This window comes from Acanthochromis polyacanthus, chromosome 16, assembly GCF_021347895.1.
Source record: "Acanthochromis polyacanthus isolate Apoly-LR-REF ecotype Palm Island chromosome 16, KAUST_Apoly_ChrSc, whole genome shotgun sequence".
Lineage (NCBI taxonomy): Eukaryota > Metazoa > Chordata > Actinopteri > Pomacentridae > Acanthochromis > Acanthochromis polyacanthus.
Genome location: NC_067128.1, coordinates 25,989,167 through 26,008,560, shown reverse-complemented (window position 1 = coordinate 26,008,560; position 19,394 = coordinate 25,989,167). Strand labels below are relative to the sequence as shown.

Genomic DNA, 19,394 nt, shown 5'->3' with positions numbered 1-19,394 from the left:
TTTGAATTGCTTGACATCATTGCAAATGAGGGTTCACCCTCAATGATTCTCGAGTCTAATAAATAAAAATAAATAAATAAATAAATAAAAATATACGCAGCAGTATGTATGCACTCACACCTGTCTTCTCAAACGTAGTCGCTGTTGCTTGTGACTACGATGAAGACAAGTAGCTACGAACAGTTTGATTATTTGTTTATGAATTGCAATGTAGGCTTGCAAAGTCAGGAATGGCACTTGCATGTTTACGGCGTGCCAATATTGCTGAACGGCTACACGTGCAGTGACGTACTGATGTTTTACGGTGACGCAATGACGTGGCCCCAACTTCGCTCCTTGCCAATGGAAAAGCAAACCGTTTCTTAGGAGGCTGGAGATTTGAACCAACTGAGCACCAAACTAGCAAAGAACTAGCACCTGGTTCTTTTTGGTCGAAAGGGGCTAACAGATGCATTGTTTTGCTGTGATCAAAAAAAGCTCCACCATCATGTGGAGTGTCAGGCAATCCCTTCAGCTATCACGCTCGTCTTCTGTGGAGCCAGCTCCCAGTTTATGTTTCGTCCTCTCTGTGTGTATCTGTATATCTGGAGCTACATATCTGTTTTACAGTTACTGACATCCTCACCTCCAAAGTGTTTATTATTTTTTTGCATTTGTCTGTTTTCCCTCTGCTATCCTGATCTCTCTCCCCCATATCCTCAGCCCAACCAGTCAATGCAGGTAGTCATCGTCCCTGTGCCTGGTTTTGCAACCTGGTAGATGGTAGTTTTAAAAGGGGAGTAAAAAAAAAAATAATGTGGTAGTTTAAATATACACATCCTTAAACTAATACTTTGTTGAAGCACCTTTTATTACAGCACTTAGTCTTCTTAGGTAGGAGTCTATCAGCATATCACATACTGACTTGGCAACATTTGCCCACTCTCTGCAAAAACGCTTCATATCTGTCAGATTGGGAGGCCATCTCCTGCGCACAGCCCTCTTCAGATTCTCAGTTCCAGGTTTGGGCTCTGGCTGGGCCATTCCATAACTTTAATCTTCTTCGGAAGAAGCCATTCTTTTCTCGATTTGGATGTATGTTTGATGTATGTTTTTAACACGAGTTTAAATGAGATTGGCTAATTCTGAGCAAAGCCACATCCCCATCCAGTCTCATACCCTCAAGAAAATATAGCACAAACATAAAACACTTCTGAAGGATTTTTAAAAAAAAAAAACAAGTAAAAAAAAAAAAAGAGCACTGACAACAACATGACAACAGCAGTGAGCCGTTTCATTCTTGTCACTACATCGTTACCTTATTTAAAAAACATTTATCATTTTGGTTCATTCTTTCTTACTTCCCTTTCAAGTACTGGGAAAATCAGTGGAAGCCCAGACAAACTCTATAAACTAATGCAACCTCTAACAATGATATATCTTTGTCCCTTGCTGAGTGGCTCAGTTTTTATCTCAGACTACGTCTTGCTTTACAGATACAGTATAGTGACACAAACACAGGTATTGGTAATGAAGCTAGTTATGAAGTATAAGGCCTTCAGGAGAGACTTAAGTATTTTAGAGAGTTCAACTTTAAATTATCAAGTAATATTTCACTACATGCTGCTGTGAGCCTAGAATGACATTCTGCTGCTCTTTGTCTTGTAATTTCACTGTATTGGTCCGCATAATCAAGACTGTTCATTTTAGTGTAATAATTATTCGAAGAGTTCATTTACAAAAACAAATAACTCCATTTTGATAAATTTTCAGAAAACTTTTTATTTTATTGTTTACTGGAGATAATATCAATCAAACTGAAGTTGAGTGGATTTGACTCAGTAGAAAAATACATGACAAAATAGAGAAAAAAGAAATTATTAGTGTTATTATTATTATTATCTCAAGTAAACAATAGAAAACGGAGTTACGTGTTTTTGCAAATGAATTCTTCATTTTCATCATCAGAGTCAATTATTTTTCAGACAAATTGCTTGGTATAAAATAATGAAAAAAACTCCAGTCATTTTCTTAATTCATAGTGGAAAACAAGAGTCACACTGGCACTCCCCTCCTGAGGACACTGTGTCACTCTGAACAATCTCAAGAAAGAAGACACTTAGCACTACTAAACTGCTCAGCTCAAAGTTTAACTGCTTATTGCTGTTAGCTCCTACAAGTATTAAATAAGGCACATTATCTAGATCTAAAGTAAAGGTTTCTAGCTTTATTGTATTTTGTCTGAAGTGATGTAAAAGAGTGTGACTCGGTCATGCACTTTTCTTGCCAGTTGATCTGGACTCTGAAATTAACTCTGTGGCTCAAATAATGTGCAGCAACTATACCAACTGTTACATACAGACAGGTGATGTCATGAATCAAAGTGTTTTCATGAAGTATTATTTTGGTTGCCCAGTAAGACAGTGAGTGGACAGGTAGTGAGGTAGGCTTCGAGAAGAGGATAGCTGGTAGCTGGACGAATCTCATCCACTTGAGCTTTTATTTTGTGATTAGAATCTTGTTATGGTATTCACTCAGGCAAGCATTTTTTCACTTAAATGCACTCCTGTAATTGGACCCCTGTACTGGAGGGCCTAATTAACAGCATCAGCCACTGTTAGACATTTTCCCAGATAAATATTTCAAAAGACGTAATGATTATTAAATTTTGTTAATACCTGTTAAGGTTTGTAACAGCTTCAGAGTAAGATGTGGACATTTGGTTGTGGATGTAAATGTGCTTGTGGACTGCGGGTGAAAAGGATACCTGAGGTAGTGCACGTCCGTGATCTCCTGCATACACAGCCAGCAGAACTGACAGGCACATACAGTGCAATTCATACGGTTACAGCTGCCATCATTGGTCTTCATGATATAAGCACCACAGCGAGGGCATGCTTTGATTTCTTCTGCTTCTGCAAAAGTGTAAAAAAGTTTTTTAAAAAACACACATATGTTGAAATAATTATTCATTGCAACATTGAACATACTGTGTTGTTCTAGTATGTGTTAATTAGAGAGTAAGCTTAGTAAGCTAACCACCTCCACTGCTTAGCTGGCAGTTCTCCCTCCTTTCCCTTTCCCCTGCAGGCATAACTGAGATGTGTGTGTGTGCGTTTCTCCGTGCAGCCCTGATTGGATAATCAGCTAAGTGCGGACACCTGCAAAAGGGAGTAGCTAAGTTCTTTTGTGATTAAACTGTTCAAACTCCATGTCTTCCATGTCTCTGTCTGCGCTTGGTGTCTCTGCACTTCTTCTAAAAGTACAGTCTGGCCCAACAGGAACCTAGCAGACCGTGAGACCAGTGCTGATCATGCCTCGCTTATCACATTGCTCTAGCCCATCAGGGAGCTTTATTGGGTAATCATGAGCAACTGTTGCATAAGATAGTGGAGAATAATCATGCATTGTTGAATCAATTAACTAGTGAGGTTTCTGGTTTAGCTAATCAGGTCACCCAGCTCTCCACTCCTGCCAGTTTGGCCCCCACTCAGCTCACCCCATGTTCTTCTTCCGGTCCATCCTTGTCTAGTTCAGGTTCATCTGCTGCCCAAATAATTATAGAACCCTTTGTCCCGGTATGTGAACGCTATGATGAACATTTAGGTTTGTGTCAGGCTTTAGTTTTTGAGATGCAGCCTCTACTCCTCCGATCCTACTCAAATTGCTTACCTGCTTAGCTTATTAAAAGGCACTGCTAAGGAGTGGGAAGCAGCAATTTGGGAGAGTAGGTCTGAGGTCTGCAGGACAAATGAGATGTTCACCATAGAGATAAGGAAGATGTTTGAACAACCACTGAAAGGAAAGGATGCTGGGACTCGCCTTCTCATTATTCATCACGGAACCAGAATTGTGGCTTAATATGCTGTGGAATTCTGGACACAGACAACAGAGAGCAGATGGAATGACGAAGTCCTCCAGGGCATGTTTTGCAGAAGATTAAACAAGACCATGAAGGATAAACTGGTGGCCTGAAATGGGGTCTCCAGCCAGGATCAGCTGATAGCCTTGACAATCTGATTAGATAATTGGCTACAGGAGCACCGCAGTGAGCATGCACACAGGTCTATTCCGGCAACGCCATGGACATACTCCTCGACTCTCCACTCCCACGCCTGGTTCACAACCCAATCGTAAATCGATGCAATTGGGCCAAACCCAACTGACCCCCAGGAAGAAAAAACAGCACCGGGGCTCCAATACATGCCTGTCCTGTGGCAAACTCAACCATTGTATCGCCACATGCCCACCCTGGTCAGTAAAAGACTCGGCTCATCAGTGACAGGGGCAGTTCTGTTCAGGAGAACCTCAGTACAAGTCCCCCAATGTCTGCAGCTGTCAGCTTCCCTTTGCTGGCACAGCCAGTCCCAAGATGTGACCACTCTCATAGATTCCATGCTTCTATGATCCGCTAATTTCCATCCTCCACTTGGAGCTTACATAACTTTCATACTTGCATGCATACTTGACCCTGCATAATTTGCTGGTCAGCTCCTCCACCCATTCTAGTGTTAAATGGGTTACCAACCTCCACTTTTTCCATCACAGGAAGAAGTAGTAACTGTGCAGGGCTCCAGACTGCGACTAAATGGTCGCATTTTGCAACTAAAATTTGAGACAGCGCGAGTACATTTTTCATCTACTCACGCATGCGCCACCAGTAAATTTGCCGATTTGTTTACTATTTTTGATTATTTTTTGTGACTGACAAACTTCTGCTCCACACTTCAGCTCAGTAGTTGACAGGAATGCGCAAATGAGCTGGTTTGCCAATCGAAATTAATTACACCAAAGACTAAAGCCCAATGTGTGTGAGAGCTGGGGCCGAATGACACTGTGATTGGCTTGCTGTTGCGCAACCGGACCAGCATGCCACATGTGGTGTGTTTCCAGCTGCGATCTGGTGTGTTTATCTGGAGCGGGCCGCAGCTCATTTGCAAAAAGTAGACTGGACTTCTCCTTTATGCAAATTCGATGCGGCGTGCAGAGATCCCATGCATCGTGAAACTGTCCTCATCATCTAAACTAGCCATCAGTGAACTAAAATGAGGACAGAATCAGCTGCTGCACAGCTTATTTTTCGCCTCAAATGCTTTGAAAAATACTTTTCGCTGAAGTGTTTTCAAAATAAAAGAGGAAGTTTGCGGCCGAGACGCTGTGTTTATCCGACATGCCTGCCGGACCGTCAAGCTGAAAGCTTGGTCATGTGGCCACGTAGCGGCTCGCTGTTGCTCGAGCGTTGTCGCGTGACAATGTTGTGGTCTGCTAGTGACCGCCCACCCGCTGTCCATTCAGATGTGGTGCATTGCCATGCGGGAAAATCGCAGCTAGTTGACACACACCTTTAGTTGTTTATTATGTTGTGTCAACTGCTGCACAATAAAATGTGAATTGAAAACATTATAGTTTCTGCATTTACTGTTCAAGGGAAGTTACCCTCATCTGTCACACCCTCAGCTTCAGCTGATGCTTAGCTGCTTAGTTTGGATAATCAGTGCAGACACGAGCGACGGGGAGTGGCTCATCTGTTTCACTGATTTTCACCATCTGCCAAAGAACAGCTCGGTTCATCATTCACTGCCGGACCATCGTACGGCAACTAGTTAGTCAACTCAGATCAGCTCAATTCACCTGTACTCTTTTGTCTCTATTCTAATTAACTGCTGTTTCCCTGTAGTTATTCCTTGCCGCTCCCCATTGGACTCCTGCCTTACATTGCATTTCATCCACATCTGTCTGTATTTCTGCTTGCCATCCCTCCATTCATGCTTTCATGCGAAGATACACGCTCCCGGATTCCTCCTGTCACTCCTCCGCCAGCATTCCCTGCCTGCTCTCTTTCACTAGTCTGTCAGGTAAGTGGAGGTTTAGTTTTGGTGCCCAGCATTCAGATCGTCATTGTGTAGGTAATTTCTTGCTTCTGCTTAAATCGTGATTTAGTATCTTGATTGTGTGTATTTCTGCGTCACCTCACGTGACAATTTGTTACCTGTAGTGATTTATTTCCTGTGCCACTTGAGCGTGTGTGATTCGGCTTCCATGTTTCACGCTGTGTGCTCTGAGCAAACTCCTGTGTCGTGTCCCATGTAAACTTTTCTAACCTGGTAGTAACTGATCCTGGTTAGTTCTGTAGCTCTGCATATCTTAGTATCTTGTGAATAATTGTATTTGTCATTTTGAGTTTTGTGTTCATAGTCTTGTGTCTCTCATGGGCTTCCATAGACTCTTTGTGTGCCAGATCCCCTGTTCGTGTATTTCCCCTACCTCCTATTTTCCTACAATCCTGTATCGTGTATATAGTGCTTTTGTGATTAAACTGTTTAAACTTTTAAGATAATAGTTGCTAATAATCTTACCTCCTCCAGGTTCTTCATTGAAGATGTAAAGCATGGAGGCATCATTGACACCTGAGGTGTGGCGGGCTCGCAGACGCCGGGCCTGGTCACATGTCTGGTTGGGGTGCCACAGCTGCCGACAGTGATAGCAGAACTCAGTGTCACATCCTTTACGGCCACAGATCAGCTTGGGACACTCTGCACAGCCGTAAGCTATCACTGCATAGCTACAAAGACACAAAGAGAAGCTACAGATAAAAAAAATACAGAATAGACAAAATTATTAGTTGAACTGGTAGAAGTTTAAATCCAAGTTTCTTATTCACTTCTCCTTGTAGCCTTGACATATGGATTTCAAAAGTGCTGAAGTGCACAGAAGTCAAATTAATTTAAATACCACAGATTTGGTTGGCTGAGTGGAATTTCTATGTAAAGCTGTCACATCTATTGCCTAATGTGATTGTATTGATTTGCTGTTCATCAAAAGTTTATTGTCGATTTTACTCACAAGCAGTACATGTGTTGACTATGTGGTTCAGTGAATCACATTTCAGAGAAAGGCACAGCTATCTGTGGGACTGTCTCTGTGCTATCTGTTCAACTATCAGTGGGACAGGAGGTAGAACAGGTTGTCCACTAATCACAAAGTTGGTGGTTTAATCCCTGGCATGCGGAAGTGTCAGGACACTGAACCTAAAGTTGCTTACGATAGCAGGCAAGCACCTACATAGCAGCTCTGTTCCCAGATAGCAAACTATGGGTGAATCAATGTTGAATCTATGTTGAGACCTAACGTAGAAATTATACAGAAAGCGCAAGGTTGATAAAATGTTGAGTCAACGTTTGCTTTTCAACCATAAATCACACTTTACCCAGATAGCAAAAGATGTTAAATCAATGTTGAATTAAGGTTAAGAAGGTTGAATTGTGGTTACGGTTGAAGATTGATGGATGGATCAACGTTGATTCAACAACATTTTGTCAACATTGAAGTTTGTGTTTAAAAGATGCCATTGAATCTACATTGTATTTTGGTTTAATTAAAATGTTTGACAGGTCAATGTTTAATTAATGTTGAATCTATGTTTGCAAACATGTAATCTATGAAAGTAAACGTTGACTCAACATTTTATCAACCTTGCGCTTTCTGTATAATTTCTACGTTAGGTCTCAACATAGATTCAACATTGATTCACCCATATTTTGCTATCTGGGTTAACACTGGTGACCAGGTTTGTGTGAACGGGGAAACGTAAAGTGCTTTGAGTGCAACTATTGTTTTGACAAAAACTACTCAAAAGGCTCTATCAGTTTTTTACACTGGCATTTTCAACCATATGTGGTTTCCAGGTTTGTCTGAAGGGTAGACGAGTCAAACAGACTGAGGGCCACACACAGAGAGGATAATTATTACATTTGTCTGATTCCTCAGTCAAAGGACATTGATCAAAAAAGGAAATCCTTGAGCATTAAACACTTCCAGGTATCAATCAATATCTTTACCACAGAAAATAAGAATAATTGCATTATTTAGATCTTAAACATGTGGTTATATTTTTTTTAAAGTCAAGATGTTTAAAGAAGGTTTTAAAAACAGTAGCAATGTCATAGATATTGGATGACATTATTCGCTTCAGTCAAATTTTTTGTTATAGGCAGTGCTTCACTTTCATTTCTTGCCCATGAAATAGACTGTAGGGTGGTAAAAGTTTATCAGAGTCCTTTAGAAAACACTTCAATGTGTACATTCATATAGATTACAAAGCTTATTAATCCATCTGTTTTAAATAATACTTTTTGTCTGATATGACTATCTCAAAAAAGTCTTTTGTCAGGTTGTTGTTGCCCTATTGTTAGTGTTGTCAATGTTCTGTGAGTCAGGAAACGCATTTAATATGTTTGTGAGGGCAATGGGCCAGATTTATGTTGTGCAAAATGCTCAAAATCAAAAGTGTCTATCATTGCTTACAGTGGCCACGCACAGATGAATGTTGTCGGTTTCAGAAAGGTATTTTCATATACAGACCCCCAGCTACCTGACCATCGAACACACTCACTTTAGACAAACTACTCTGGCGTGTTAAAGGACAAAATGCATTTTGTGAAATAAATAAATGTAAATACAATTTTGTTTACTGACAAGGAAAGTCCACATGGCATCCTTAATTTAGTAGACGTTTTAAATTAACAGGAATCTAAAACCTCCAGTGGTGAATGCCATTTGAATTTGAAAGGGTTGTTTTCATTACAGCATGTTCAAATGTGTTCTGGGAAAGCTGGTCTGCATCTAAATCTAAATGGTGGCATGAGGCTCAATTCTCACCTGCAGTCAGGCGCGGGACACCAGCGTGTATCTGGATCAGAAGCCAGAAAACGCCTCAACTGGTACTCCTCAAACCTCTCTAGCAGTGACTGGTCATTCAGAATGGCACGAACATCAAGCGGTGCCAGTGTTTCAGAGCACTGCGGGCAAGCAATGCCCACCCGGCTCTCAGATATCTCAATGCGCAGGTACTGACGTAGGCAGTCAGAGCATGCCCTGTGGGAACAGGAGGTGAGTCGTGGGAAGTGGCATCGTGGTTGACTGAGCAGGCACAGAGGGCACTCCTCCAGATGTTCATCCAGTAGCTGCTCTTGGCTGGAAGAAGAGAGGGACAAGACACCAGTGGAGCGGCTGCTCACTCTGCCCATGTACTCGCCTGTGACAGCAGCACCCTTCTCGTCAACCTCATCTGCTGCTGGCGAACCTCCTCCTTCTCCTTTTTCTGCTCCAGAAACGCTTATGTCCCCACCTTCTTCTGCTCTGAAGTTGGGGTCCTGAGAACAATTACACACCATGCTTACAAGCCAAATCCCAATCATATGATTAATGATATATTATGACTAATATATCCTTGTGTTAAAAGATGATGCTCAAAGACAGTAGACTTGTGAGAAAGGGTTCTCATTGCTTGAAGCATTAGCGAATGTGTACAAAGTGAATCAAATATGATGTACTTTATTGGATATCATATTAACAAAAACTCTAGAAATTAGCAGTTAGTTGAAATAATACTACTGGATCTGGGTAATAGTCATATGTGAAGGGGAGAAAGCAAGCAGAAAGTGATTCATCTCAACTTAATGATCTACATCTTCTAAATTCTTTTCATGTCTTTACATACTGCAAGTCTGAATTCTGAAGTTGGTTGAAATTGGGACACATAAATACCAAACTCAATTATAAAAATCTAAACACTTCAACAAAACTCATATGACACCAAAACAAGGAAATTAAACTACCCAATGTAGCCTTACTTCCTTGCTTTTGCTCACTCCAAGATGAGACTAATAGGTAGAGGGAGCCAAGGTCTAACCTGCTCTGGATGTTCGCTTGGTGTCAGGGTAATGGCTACTTCCTCTTTGGGCCACGCTTCCACAGGCTTCTCGGACCTTGGTTCTGATTTGGGCTTTCGGCTGAAAAAGTTTAGAAAGCTCAGGGGCCCTGTTTGCTGCTTTGGCCTCTTCATGGTCTAAAAGTAGAGCAGGAGCAGCAGCTGGGAAAGACAAGCCAACGACCATGAGCAAGACGCAAAAGTGTGAATGTGCATGCGTGTCTGTGTGTTTGTTTTAGTGTGTGTGTGTGTGTGTGTGTGTGTGTGTGTGTGTGTGTGTGTGTGTGTGTGTGTGTGTGTGTGTGTGTGTGTGTGTGTGTGTGTGTGTGTGTGTGTGTGTAAGATCAAATCAGCACAATGAGCTCTCACAGCTCAGAGTCTTGAAGTTGGACACCTAACTGGCTGTACGAATGAGGAGAAGAGATAGATTTGGAGAGGGAGATGATGGGGAGTAGATAATCCCTGCCTGAGGAAAACATCACTATCAGGTTTACTTTGTGTCTCTTCAGTTTTCTTTTCCTTCAGTTACACAGCAGTTCACTAGGTGTGAATTAGTCCAGAACTGGTTGGCTCCCCATCATTGGAGGCCTCCTCACCACTGTTGGCAGTCCTTCACCTTGGAAACAAAAGCATATTATGATTAAGTCAGAGAACCAAAACCAGTGCATTGTCATCATCTTTGATGCATTAGTAACACGTTTTTTGTAAAATGGAATATTATGGTTCCTATGACTTCAAGCAATGCCTAATTAAAGATTAACATAATAAATAATAGTTTTAAAGGGTTAACACATTTAAAGACATTCCTCTGAGGTAGCACATTCCAATAGATTGATTGCAGTGACTATCAGTTTAACTACCATGTTATACTGTGTATAGAAGTATGCACAGTTTTGCCATATTATGATATCATGCTTGCCACATAATTTACAAGACTGCAACAGCAATTGTCACCTGACACAGGGTCGCCTGTCTGCCACAATCATTTAGACTAGACTAGATGGCAACTAATCACTTAATGATTAATCATTAGTATTCCTGACTGAAAATATAAGGGTGGCCATAGCAATGATACATTAGGCGTTATTTTTGACTAGAATATGTCATTTAACTCACATATAAAGCAAGTCCATAGGACGGCTTCCTTTTACTTGCACAATATTGTCAAAACCAGGAACATCCTGTCTAAAAGTGATGCTAAAAAAACCTGTCAATGCATTTGCAAGCTCTAGCCTAGACTATTGTAATTCCTCATTATCAGGATGTCATCATAATTCTCTTCAAAACCTCCAGCTGATGCTGCAGCCACATTTCTGATGGGAATTAGTAACAGATATCACATTTCTCTCACAGTAGCTGCTCTTCATTGGCTCCTTCTAAAATTCAGGACAGAATTTAAAATCCTTTTCCTCACATATAAAACTCTTAATGACCAAACTCTACATAACATTAAAGACCTTATTGTACCAAAACATCCGAAAGAGCCCTTCACTCTCAGACTTCAGGTTTACTTGTTATTCCCAGAGTTGCAGAAGTTGTATTCAGTTATCAGCTCCTCCATTGTGGAAGCAGTTATCAGGTAGGATTCTGGGATCTCCACTTTTAAGATTAGGCTTAAAATTTTTCTCCTTGATAAAAGTTATAGCAGGAGCTGCTCAGGATCACTTGCTGCTATAGTTTTAGACTGCTAGGGGACTCCCAAGATGCACTGGGCACCTCTCTCTCTTTCTTCCATACAGTTTTATACCACCATTACATGTCATTACCTTTGTGTCTCCCCCAAAGTTCAAGGATGGTTCTGTCTAAAATTTGTAAGGTCTTCACCTTACAATGTGAAGTGCTATGAGATAACATACACACGTGGACAAAATTGTTGGTACCCCTCAGTTAAAGAAGGAAAAACCCACAATTCTCACTGAAATCACTTGAATCTCACAAAAGTAACAATAAATAAAAATTTATTGAAAATTAAATAATCAAAAACAGCCATTACTTTTGAATTGTTGATTAACATAATTATTTAAAAAAACAAACTAATGAAACAGGCCTGGACAAAAATGATGGTACCTCTATAAAAGATTGAAAACTATTTGACCAGAGTGACATGATTAACTCAGGTGTGTCATTTAATTGACATCACAGGTGTTTCCAAACTCATAATCAGTCAGTCTGCCTATTTAAAGGGAGACAAGTAGTCACCCTGCTGTTTGGTGAAAAGGTGTGTACCACACTGAACATGGACAACAGAAAGCGAAGGAGAGAATTGTCCCAGGACATCCGAAAAAAACTTATAGACAAACATCTTAAAGGTAAAGGCTATAAGACCATCTCTAAACAGCTTGAAGTTCCTGTGACAACAGTGGCTCATATTATTCAGAAGTTCAAGACCCACGGGACAGTAGCCAACCTCCCTGGACGTGGCCGCAAGAGGAAAATTGATGACAAATTGAAGAGACGGATCGTTGGAATTGTATCCAAAGAGCCCAGAGCAACCTCCAAAGAAATTAAAGGTGAACTCCAAGGCCAAGGTACATCAGTGTCAGATCGCACCATTCGTCGTTGTTTGAGCCAAAGTGGACTTCATGGGAGACGACCAAGGAGGACACCACTGCTGAAAAAAACTCATAAAAAAGCGAGACTGGAATTTGCAAAAATGCATGTTGACAAGCCACAAAGCTTCTGGGAGAATGTCCTTTGGACAGATGAGACCAAACTGGAGCTTTTTGGTAAGGCACATCAACTCTATGTTCATAGACTCAAAAACCAAGCATACGAAGAAAAGAACACTGTCCCTACGGTGAAACATGGAGGAGGCTCAGTAATGTTTTGGGGCTGCTTTGCTGCATCTGGCACAGGGTGTCTTGAAAGTGTGCAAGGTACGATGAAATCTGAAGACTATCAAGGCATTCTGGAGAGAAATGTGCTGCCTAGTGTCAGAAAGCTTGGTCTCAGTCGCAGGTCATGGGTCTTCCAACAGGACAACCATCCAAAACACACAGCCAAAAACACCCAAGAATGGCTGAGAGAAAAGCGTTGGACTATTCTAAAGTGGCCTTCTATGAGCCCAGATCTGAATCCCATTGAACATATGTGGAAGGAGCTGAAACATGCCATTTGGAGAAGACACCCATCAAACCTGAGACAACTGGAGCTGTTTGCTCATGAGGAGTGGGCCAAAATACCTGTTGACAGCTGCAGAACGCTCATTGACAAATACAGAAATCGTTTAATTGCAGTGATTGCCTCAAAAGGTTGTGCAACAAAATATTAAGTTATGGGTACCATCATTTTTGTCCAGCCCTATTTCATCAGTTTGTTTTTTTAAATAATTATGTTAATCAACAATTCAAAAGTGATGGCTGATTTTGATTATTTAATTTTCAATAAATTTTTATTTATTGTTACTTTTGTGAGTTTCAAGTGATTTCAGTGAGAATTGTGGGTTTTTCCTTCTTTGACTGAGGGGTACCAACAATTTTGTCCACGTGTGTATGTTCTGAATTAGGACTATCGATCCATCCATTATCTATACACCAGTTAGTCCTCTGTAGGGTTGCTGTAGTCTACGCCAGCTGACTTAGGGCGAAGACAGGGTTCACCCTGGACAGGTAACCAGTCTATCACAGGGCTATACATAGAGACAAACAAGCACACTCACATTTACAGCTACAAACAATTTAGAATCACCAGTTAACCTCAGCATGTTTTGGACTGTGAGAGGAAGCTGGAGAACCTGGTGAAAACCCAAGATGCACAGGAAGAACATGCAAACTCCACACAGAAAGACCCCAGGCCCAGGCTGGAATGCAAACCAGGGCTCTTCTAAGTGTGAGGTGACAGTGAATGAGCACTATATATGTAAAATTGAATTGAAATAAAAATCAAAAGTCATGTCCTTTATCTGAAATCATCCATTTACTATTAAGTAAAAGAGACAGCCAGAATATTAATGCTGACTCTCATCACATGATTAGAGCATTATCTGCAGCTTGTTTCAATTCATAATTTGAAATCATGCATCTTTTTGAGTTTTGGTTCACTTCTGAACACCTCTGGGGAGTCAGGTTTATTAATATAAACTGTTTTTTGTAATGGCAGAATTTACATATCGAATCTTCACCATCACTGACAATGCATCAACATTTTATTGCAGCAAAACTATTGCACCTCAATACAATGCATGTATTAGGGCTACAACCCAAGTTTTCAACTATTCAGATACTGGTTCATCTCAGGCATTTCAGTATTCACTTTAGTAAGTGTCAAAAACTAATACTATACTAGCTTACAAACTCAGCTAATGTCTGTTTTCCACTCGCCATAATTTTATCCATCATCTCAGTAACATTACTGATGGTAAAAATGTGCACTTTCTTGGAAAATAGTTACAGTTGATCTAAACAGTTAAAATGAAAGTACCACAAACTAAAAATAACTTTTACATAAGTGCATCCCCAGGCCCTGCAGCCTGTAACATTAACCACACCCAGAACTAAAAAGCAGATCCTACAAGTTGAAAAACACACATTTAAAGCTACACATTTAAAGCTTCCTACTTAAAAAGAATGAATGAATGAATGCAATAAAATAAGACAAAATTAGTGGAAGTATGTAAACAAGCCTTGCACTACTTCCTGCTACGACAAATTTACTTTAACACCAATTCAAAAAAAACTGATGATAAATGTGGTAATGGTAAATGGACTTGCTCTTATATAGCGCTTTTCTACTCATCAGAGTACTCAAAGCGCTTTTACAACAATTGCTCCCATTCACCCAGACACACACACATTCACACACTAATGTGCAGGTTGCTAATCAACCTGCAACATCAGTCAGTATACATTCACACACCAGTGGAACAGTCACTGGTAGGCAATTCGGGGTTCAGAATCTTGCCCAAGGAAACTTCGGCATGCAGCACATGACTAGGCGAGAGCGGGAATCGAACCGCCAACCATTCGATCATTGGACGACCCGCTCTACCACCTGAGCCACAGCCGCCCCTAATGTGGTAAGAACAATTTCAAACTGAAGTCTTCAATTGAGTTTTTGTTTTTCTCTCTGGAAAATCATTTCAAAATGAACTTTAAGAGGTACAGTTCAGAAAGAATTTTTAGACTTTTGATGCTGTCTTTCAGTTTAAGGCTATCTTGTCCGAAACTTGACCGTCAGGTAAAAGCGTATGGAGTTGGGTGGTATTTGTTCAAGGTTGATGCTACGGGTACGGACCCGTACCCGTAGCATCTGTACTCGAGGTACGGACCCGTTAAGGTCACTGAAGAGCTGGCGCCGGTTAACTACTATTTGCTGCACATTACAGGCAGTTTATATGAAAGACTTTGACGGCGAACATTGTATAATTTAACCAAAAATACACCGTCTCCTCTCATACTTTATACAATGTAGTTTTTATGCTTTTAGACGCGTGTCTAAATTGTTTGAAGTCCAGTTCCTATTAATTAGTTTACCGCGTTCAGTGGTGGAAGCGGCTGACGAACTCCATTGCAAATGTTCCCATTTAATTTCGGACGCTAATTTACAAGATAAAATTAAGGATGTCGAATATGAAACAAACACTGGTGAATGGTGAGGAGCAGCTCTTTAATTCGGCATGAATTTAAAAAAAACACAAACTCAATTTACTGTGATATTGTGAGATTTGTTTGTGGTTATGTAACTTAGCCATTCAACAGGGTAGTGTCTACAGATACGGACCCGTACCCGTAGCCTGTGGCCTACGGATACGGCACTTTACCTTATCATAAATATTAATGAGACGTTCATGAATATTAATGAGCCGGCTTGGTAATCCGAGTGATGAAGGCGCTTCCGTGATTCGAGGTGAATCTGCGTGCCGAGCCTGTCATATCACTCATCTGCTGTTCTCTTTTCTATCATGCATAATGTCTTATAAATATCATTATCTGACTTTTTCACGGCAGCGATTTGGGGGTTGAAATTAGCACTACTATTAAAAATAGCAAAACTTTTTATTCACGTGACCCTGTTCTAATAAAGCACAAACAGCAAACAAAACAAATGGCGGAACTAACAGCCAGCAAACTACAAGTATTTTTTACCTTCAAAAGTAGCGACAGACTATTACATATTAACAACCTAAACAAAACCCTGACGTATTTTCTACGTCTGTCAACACAGACACTGCACGTCAGTCACTTTAATGTTAGCGGACTCTGTTGAATGGTTGATGCTACAGGTACGGACCCGTACCTGTAGCATCTGTACTAGAGGTACGGACCCGTACCCATAGCGTCGGATTACCAGCCAATCACAAAGCGCGTTCATCAGCCGGCTCATTAATATCCATGCACGTCTCATTAATATTTATGATAAGGTAAAGTGCCGTATCCGTAGGCCACAGGCTACGGGTACGGGTCCGTATCTGTAGACACTACCTTTGTTCAAAGGCAAAAATAAAAGCACTTTATTTTTCCCAACAGTAGGTACACACAAAACACAGAGCCTGTGTAGATATAGAACAATATGTACAGTTGTGTAAATGTATTTACCACCTGTAGTATAAAGATTTAAATATAAAGTAACTACAATATATGGATTTCAATATAAAGTGACTGTAGTGTCATTGTTGTGATGTATAAATATGTGTCTATAGTCTGTGTGAATGAAGTAGCATGAAATGTGAAAAGTGTGCATGTGTAAAAAGCATGTATAAATATGTGTGTATGTCAATATGCAGTATGAGGGTAGTGTGTGTGTCCAACAAAGTCATTGCTCTAGTTGTTGTCCAGAATGCTGATGGCCGAAGGAAAGAAGCTAACCCACATCCTTTCTGCTTGGCCTTCAGGCAGCGGAATAGTCTACCTGTAGGCAGTAGGGAAAACAGTCTGTTTCTGAGGTGACTGAGCTGTTTGATAATTTTCAAGGCCCTGGATCTGCACCATTTGTTGTAGGTGTCCTGCAGGTGAGGGAGGCTGGTTCTGATTATATACGCTCAGACAAGCAGAACAGGAAGTCCGTTTTGGTGCAGCTGCCCATCCAGGTGGTGATAATATCTGGCAGGAGGTGTTAGACCTCATGTAGGACCTCTTCATGGATAACTGCAGCTAAATGTTTCTGGTAACTGTTGATCTGTCATGGACATCAAGTTGTAGGAATTTTAGCCACCCCTCCACACAAAACACCTTCAACTCTAAATTGTTGTTTGGTTTTGTTACATGATCTGCTTGCTTCAGTCTCTTTCACAAAATGTAAATTATATTGAGGTCAAAACTTTGATTTAGTCATCCCAATAAACTTTAGCAATAGTGTAGTTTAGACTTACATCTGATAAATTCCTGTTTTTTAAATAATACAAATCACCCACTGAAAACTCCAGACAATTTCACCTTTATATTAAAAGGTTGAAACACTGACCACTCACAGTTATCTAATATTGGATTCATTTCCACAGTAATATATAGATACAGGTAGAGAGAGAGAGAGAGAGAGAGAGAGAGAGAGAGAGAGAGAGATACAGATTATTGTCCCAATGGTGTACTATTATTGTTTTATCTGCATGAAGACAGACTCACATCAGAAACTTTTTAGTTCTTTTCAGAACTACAAAACACTTGAAGGTAGTCCTGAATAATTACTGTAACAAAAAGTTATAGATAACTTGCTAATGTAACTTCTTCATAGTAAAGTTCAATTGGGAGCAACAGATGTTAATGTCTATTCTTTGTCTTGCACAAAATGTGGAATGAGTCATCTAATGCATGTTTCATTCCAAGTTATTCTTGACTTTATTCTTCCCATTAATGACATATAGGTTAGAACAATGGTGTCAAACATGCGGCCTGCGGGCCAAAAGCAGCCCACCAGATGGTCGATTTCAACCCGTGGGACGACTTTGCAAAGTGTAAAAATTAGATGACATTAACTACAAATTGTAAATGTGTAAAACTGTAAATTTCCAGACCATGACAAGTTGTTGTGATCATAAAGTAAAATATTCGATTGTTCAGTTACAGATACCTGTGAATAAATGTTTTGTTCCTTTGTAGATAAACTGCGATCTGGCCATTGTAATGTGTAAATAATAGATTGAGGCATAATACTATTGAAGTTTAGTTTGATTTTCTTAAGAAATTTCAGGGTGTTCATAATGTTTTGTGTAAAAAAAAGATAAGTCATTAAATGTAAACATTTTCAGAATGTACTTTTTTGAACTAAAACAAAGAGACAAAGTTGGAGTTGTGGTTATTTATAGGTTATTGTGCTGTGATTTTAGTGGTGTAGCCCAAGTGAGATCAAACTGGGCTTTATGTGGCCCCTGGACTCAAATGAGTTTAACATCCCTGGGTTAGATCCCTGGCACTCTCGATGACAAAATGTCAGTGACAGTAGAGATTATTATACAATCTGGATTCTGCCGAGAAGCAGCTTCCCTCCTCTGGAATACCAGAGCAAACATTTGCTGAATTTTGTCCTCTGCATAAACCATATTATAGAACCATATTGTAGAAAATTCCTTGTGACAAAATGGCATTTTCCCACAATTTATGTGGTTACTAAGAAATGCATACCATACTTTTGAACATGAAAATATCCAATCAACACTTTTATATCATATATAAAACCAGATGCCCAATGTATTTAGCCACCTAAAGTCATTCACTACTTCAAGCTAAGTGACAAAATACAGTACAAGTTTAGGAATTTGGATGATCTCCTCTTCTCCTTTAGATGCACTTTAGATGCTGTGACATTTGTTAACTAGTTCAGGTCAGTTTTCTCCCTGACATTGAGCACTACCTCAGTGGTGGGAAACCTGACGATAAATATTAAATAAAATATAATATTAAATATCTATAAATATCTGTCCACTAGGATCTTTCTGTGTGGAGTTTACATATTCTCCCTGTGTATGTGTGGGTTTTCTCTGGGTACTCAGTCTTCCTCCCACAGTGATGGGAGGTTAACTGGTAATTCTAAACTGTCTGTAGGTGTGAATGTGAGTGTGCCTGTTTGTCTCTATGTGTAACCCTGTGATAGACTGGTAACCTGTTCCTATTCAGGGTGTCCCTGCCTTTACCCTAAGTCAGCTGGGATAGACCACCCCCTCCTGGCGAGCCTAATGAGGATTAAGTATGTATAGACAATGGATGGGGTAGACAGATGCTGGAAACAGCAATGCGGCTTTGAGAGGCATGACAGTGACCTCAGTCTGCCCACACACATTTCTGCTCTGTGGCATCCCTGACCAACATATACCATTTCTGTACCATGTGGTGCTCGACATGGAATGAGAACACCCTCTGAAAGCCCATAGTCTGCTTAATGACACTGAAGAATCTCAGTGTAAGAGATTGGGGTGAAAGCCTATAACCTACTGTTCAAGAATTTTTTCTTTTTAGTCCACTACAACGCACTTATCCTTATAACTCCGCACCTTACAGTAGCCTATAACCCAGGCCTACAGGCTGTAGCCTCTACTGGTAGTGCAATTGGAAATTAAATAGGTTGGAATAACATACATTCTATTAAACGGGCAATTTTGTGCAACCTCCACTCATATTTACAAGTTATGTATACGTTTTCATCCATTATTTTGGTCATTCTAGGTGTGTGGGGGGTTCCATGGGTTCAGTATGCTATTACAGGGAGTGGCATATTTAATAGGCTACATATTCGCATATTATCTCCACTTTGTTGTATCCCTCATGTACACGACTAAAAA

General features: G+C 40.3%; 1 protein-coding gene and 1 long non-coding RNA gene across 6 annotated transcripts in view; one reads left to right on the top strand and one right to left on the bottom strand.

Moving 5' to 3' along the window:
• The window catches only part of si:ch211-278j3.3 (E3 ubiquitin-protein ligase RNF19A), a 28,433-nt gene that overhangs the window by 8,683 nt on the left and 356 nt on the right, over positions 1–19,394 (bottom strand). For 3 of the 5 annotated variants that reach the window (XM_051960915.1, XM_051960914.1, XM_022205134.2), the window contains exons 2-5: positions 9,671–10,304; positions 8,638–9,131; positions 6,336–6,541; positions 2,747–2,894 (exon numbers count right to left, since the gene is read on the bottom strand). In XM_051960915.1, the coding sequence (XP_051816875.1) occupies positions 2,747–2,894; positions 6,336–6,541; positions 8,638–9,131; positions 9,671–9,823 (1,001 nt within the window). In that variant the 5' untranslated portion in view covers positions 9,824–10,304. Of the gene's footprint in view, positions 1–2,746; positions 2,895–6,335; positions 6,542–8,637; positions 9,138–9,670; positions 10,305–19,394 lie in introns of those variants that run through there. The other 2 variants (XM_051960913.1, XM_022205135.2) reach the window with 2 other exon arrangements.
• LOC127537755 (uncharacterized) overlaps positions 12,564–19,394 on the top strand; it is a 329,554-nt gene continuing 322,723 nt past the window's right edge. The window contains exon 1 of the long non-coding RNA XR_007947577.1: positions 12,564–12,939. This is a non-coding gene — a long non-coding RNA (uncharacterized LOC127537755). The remainder of the gene's footprint in view (positions 12,940–19,394) is intronic.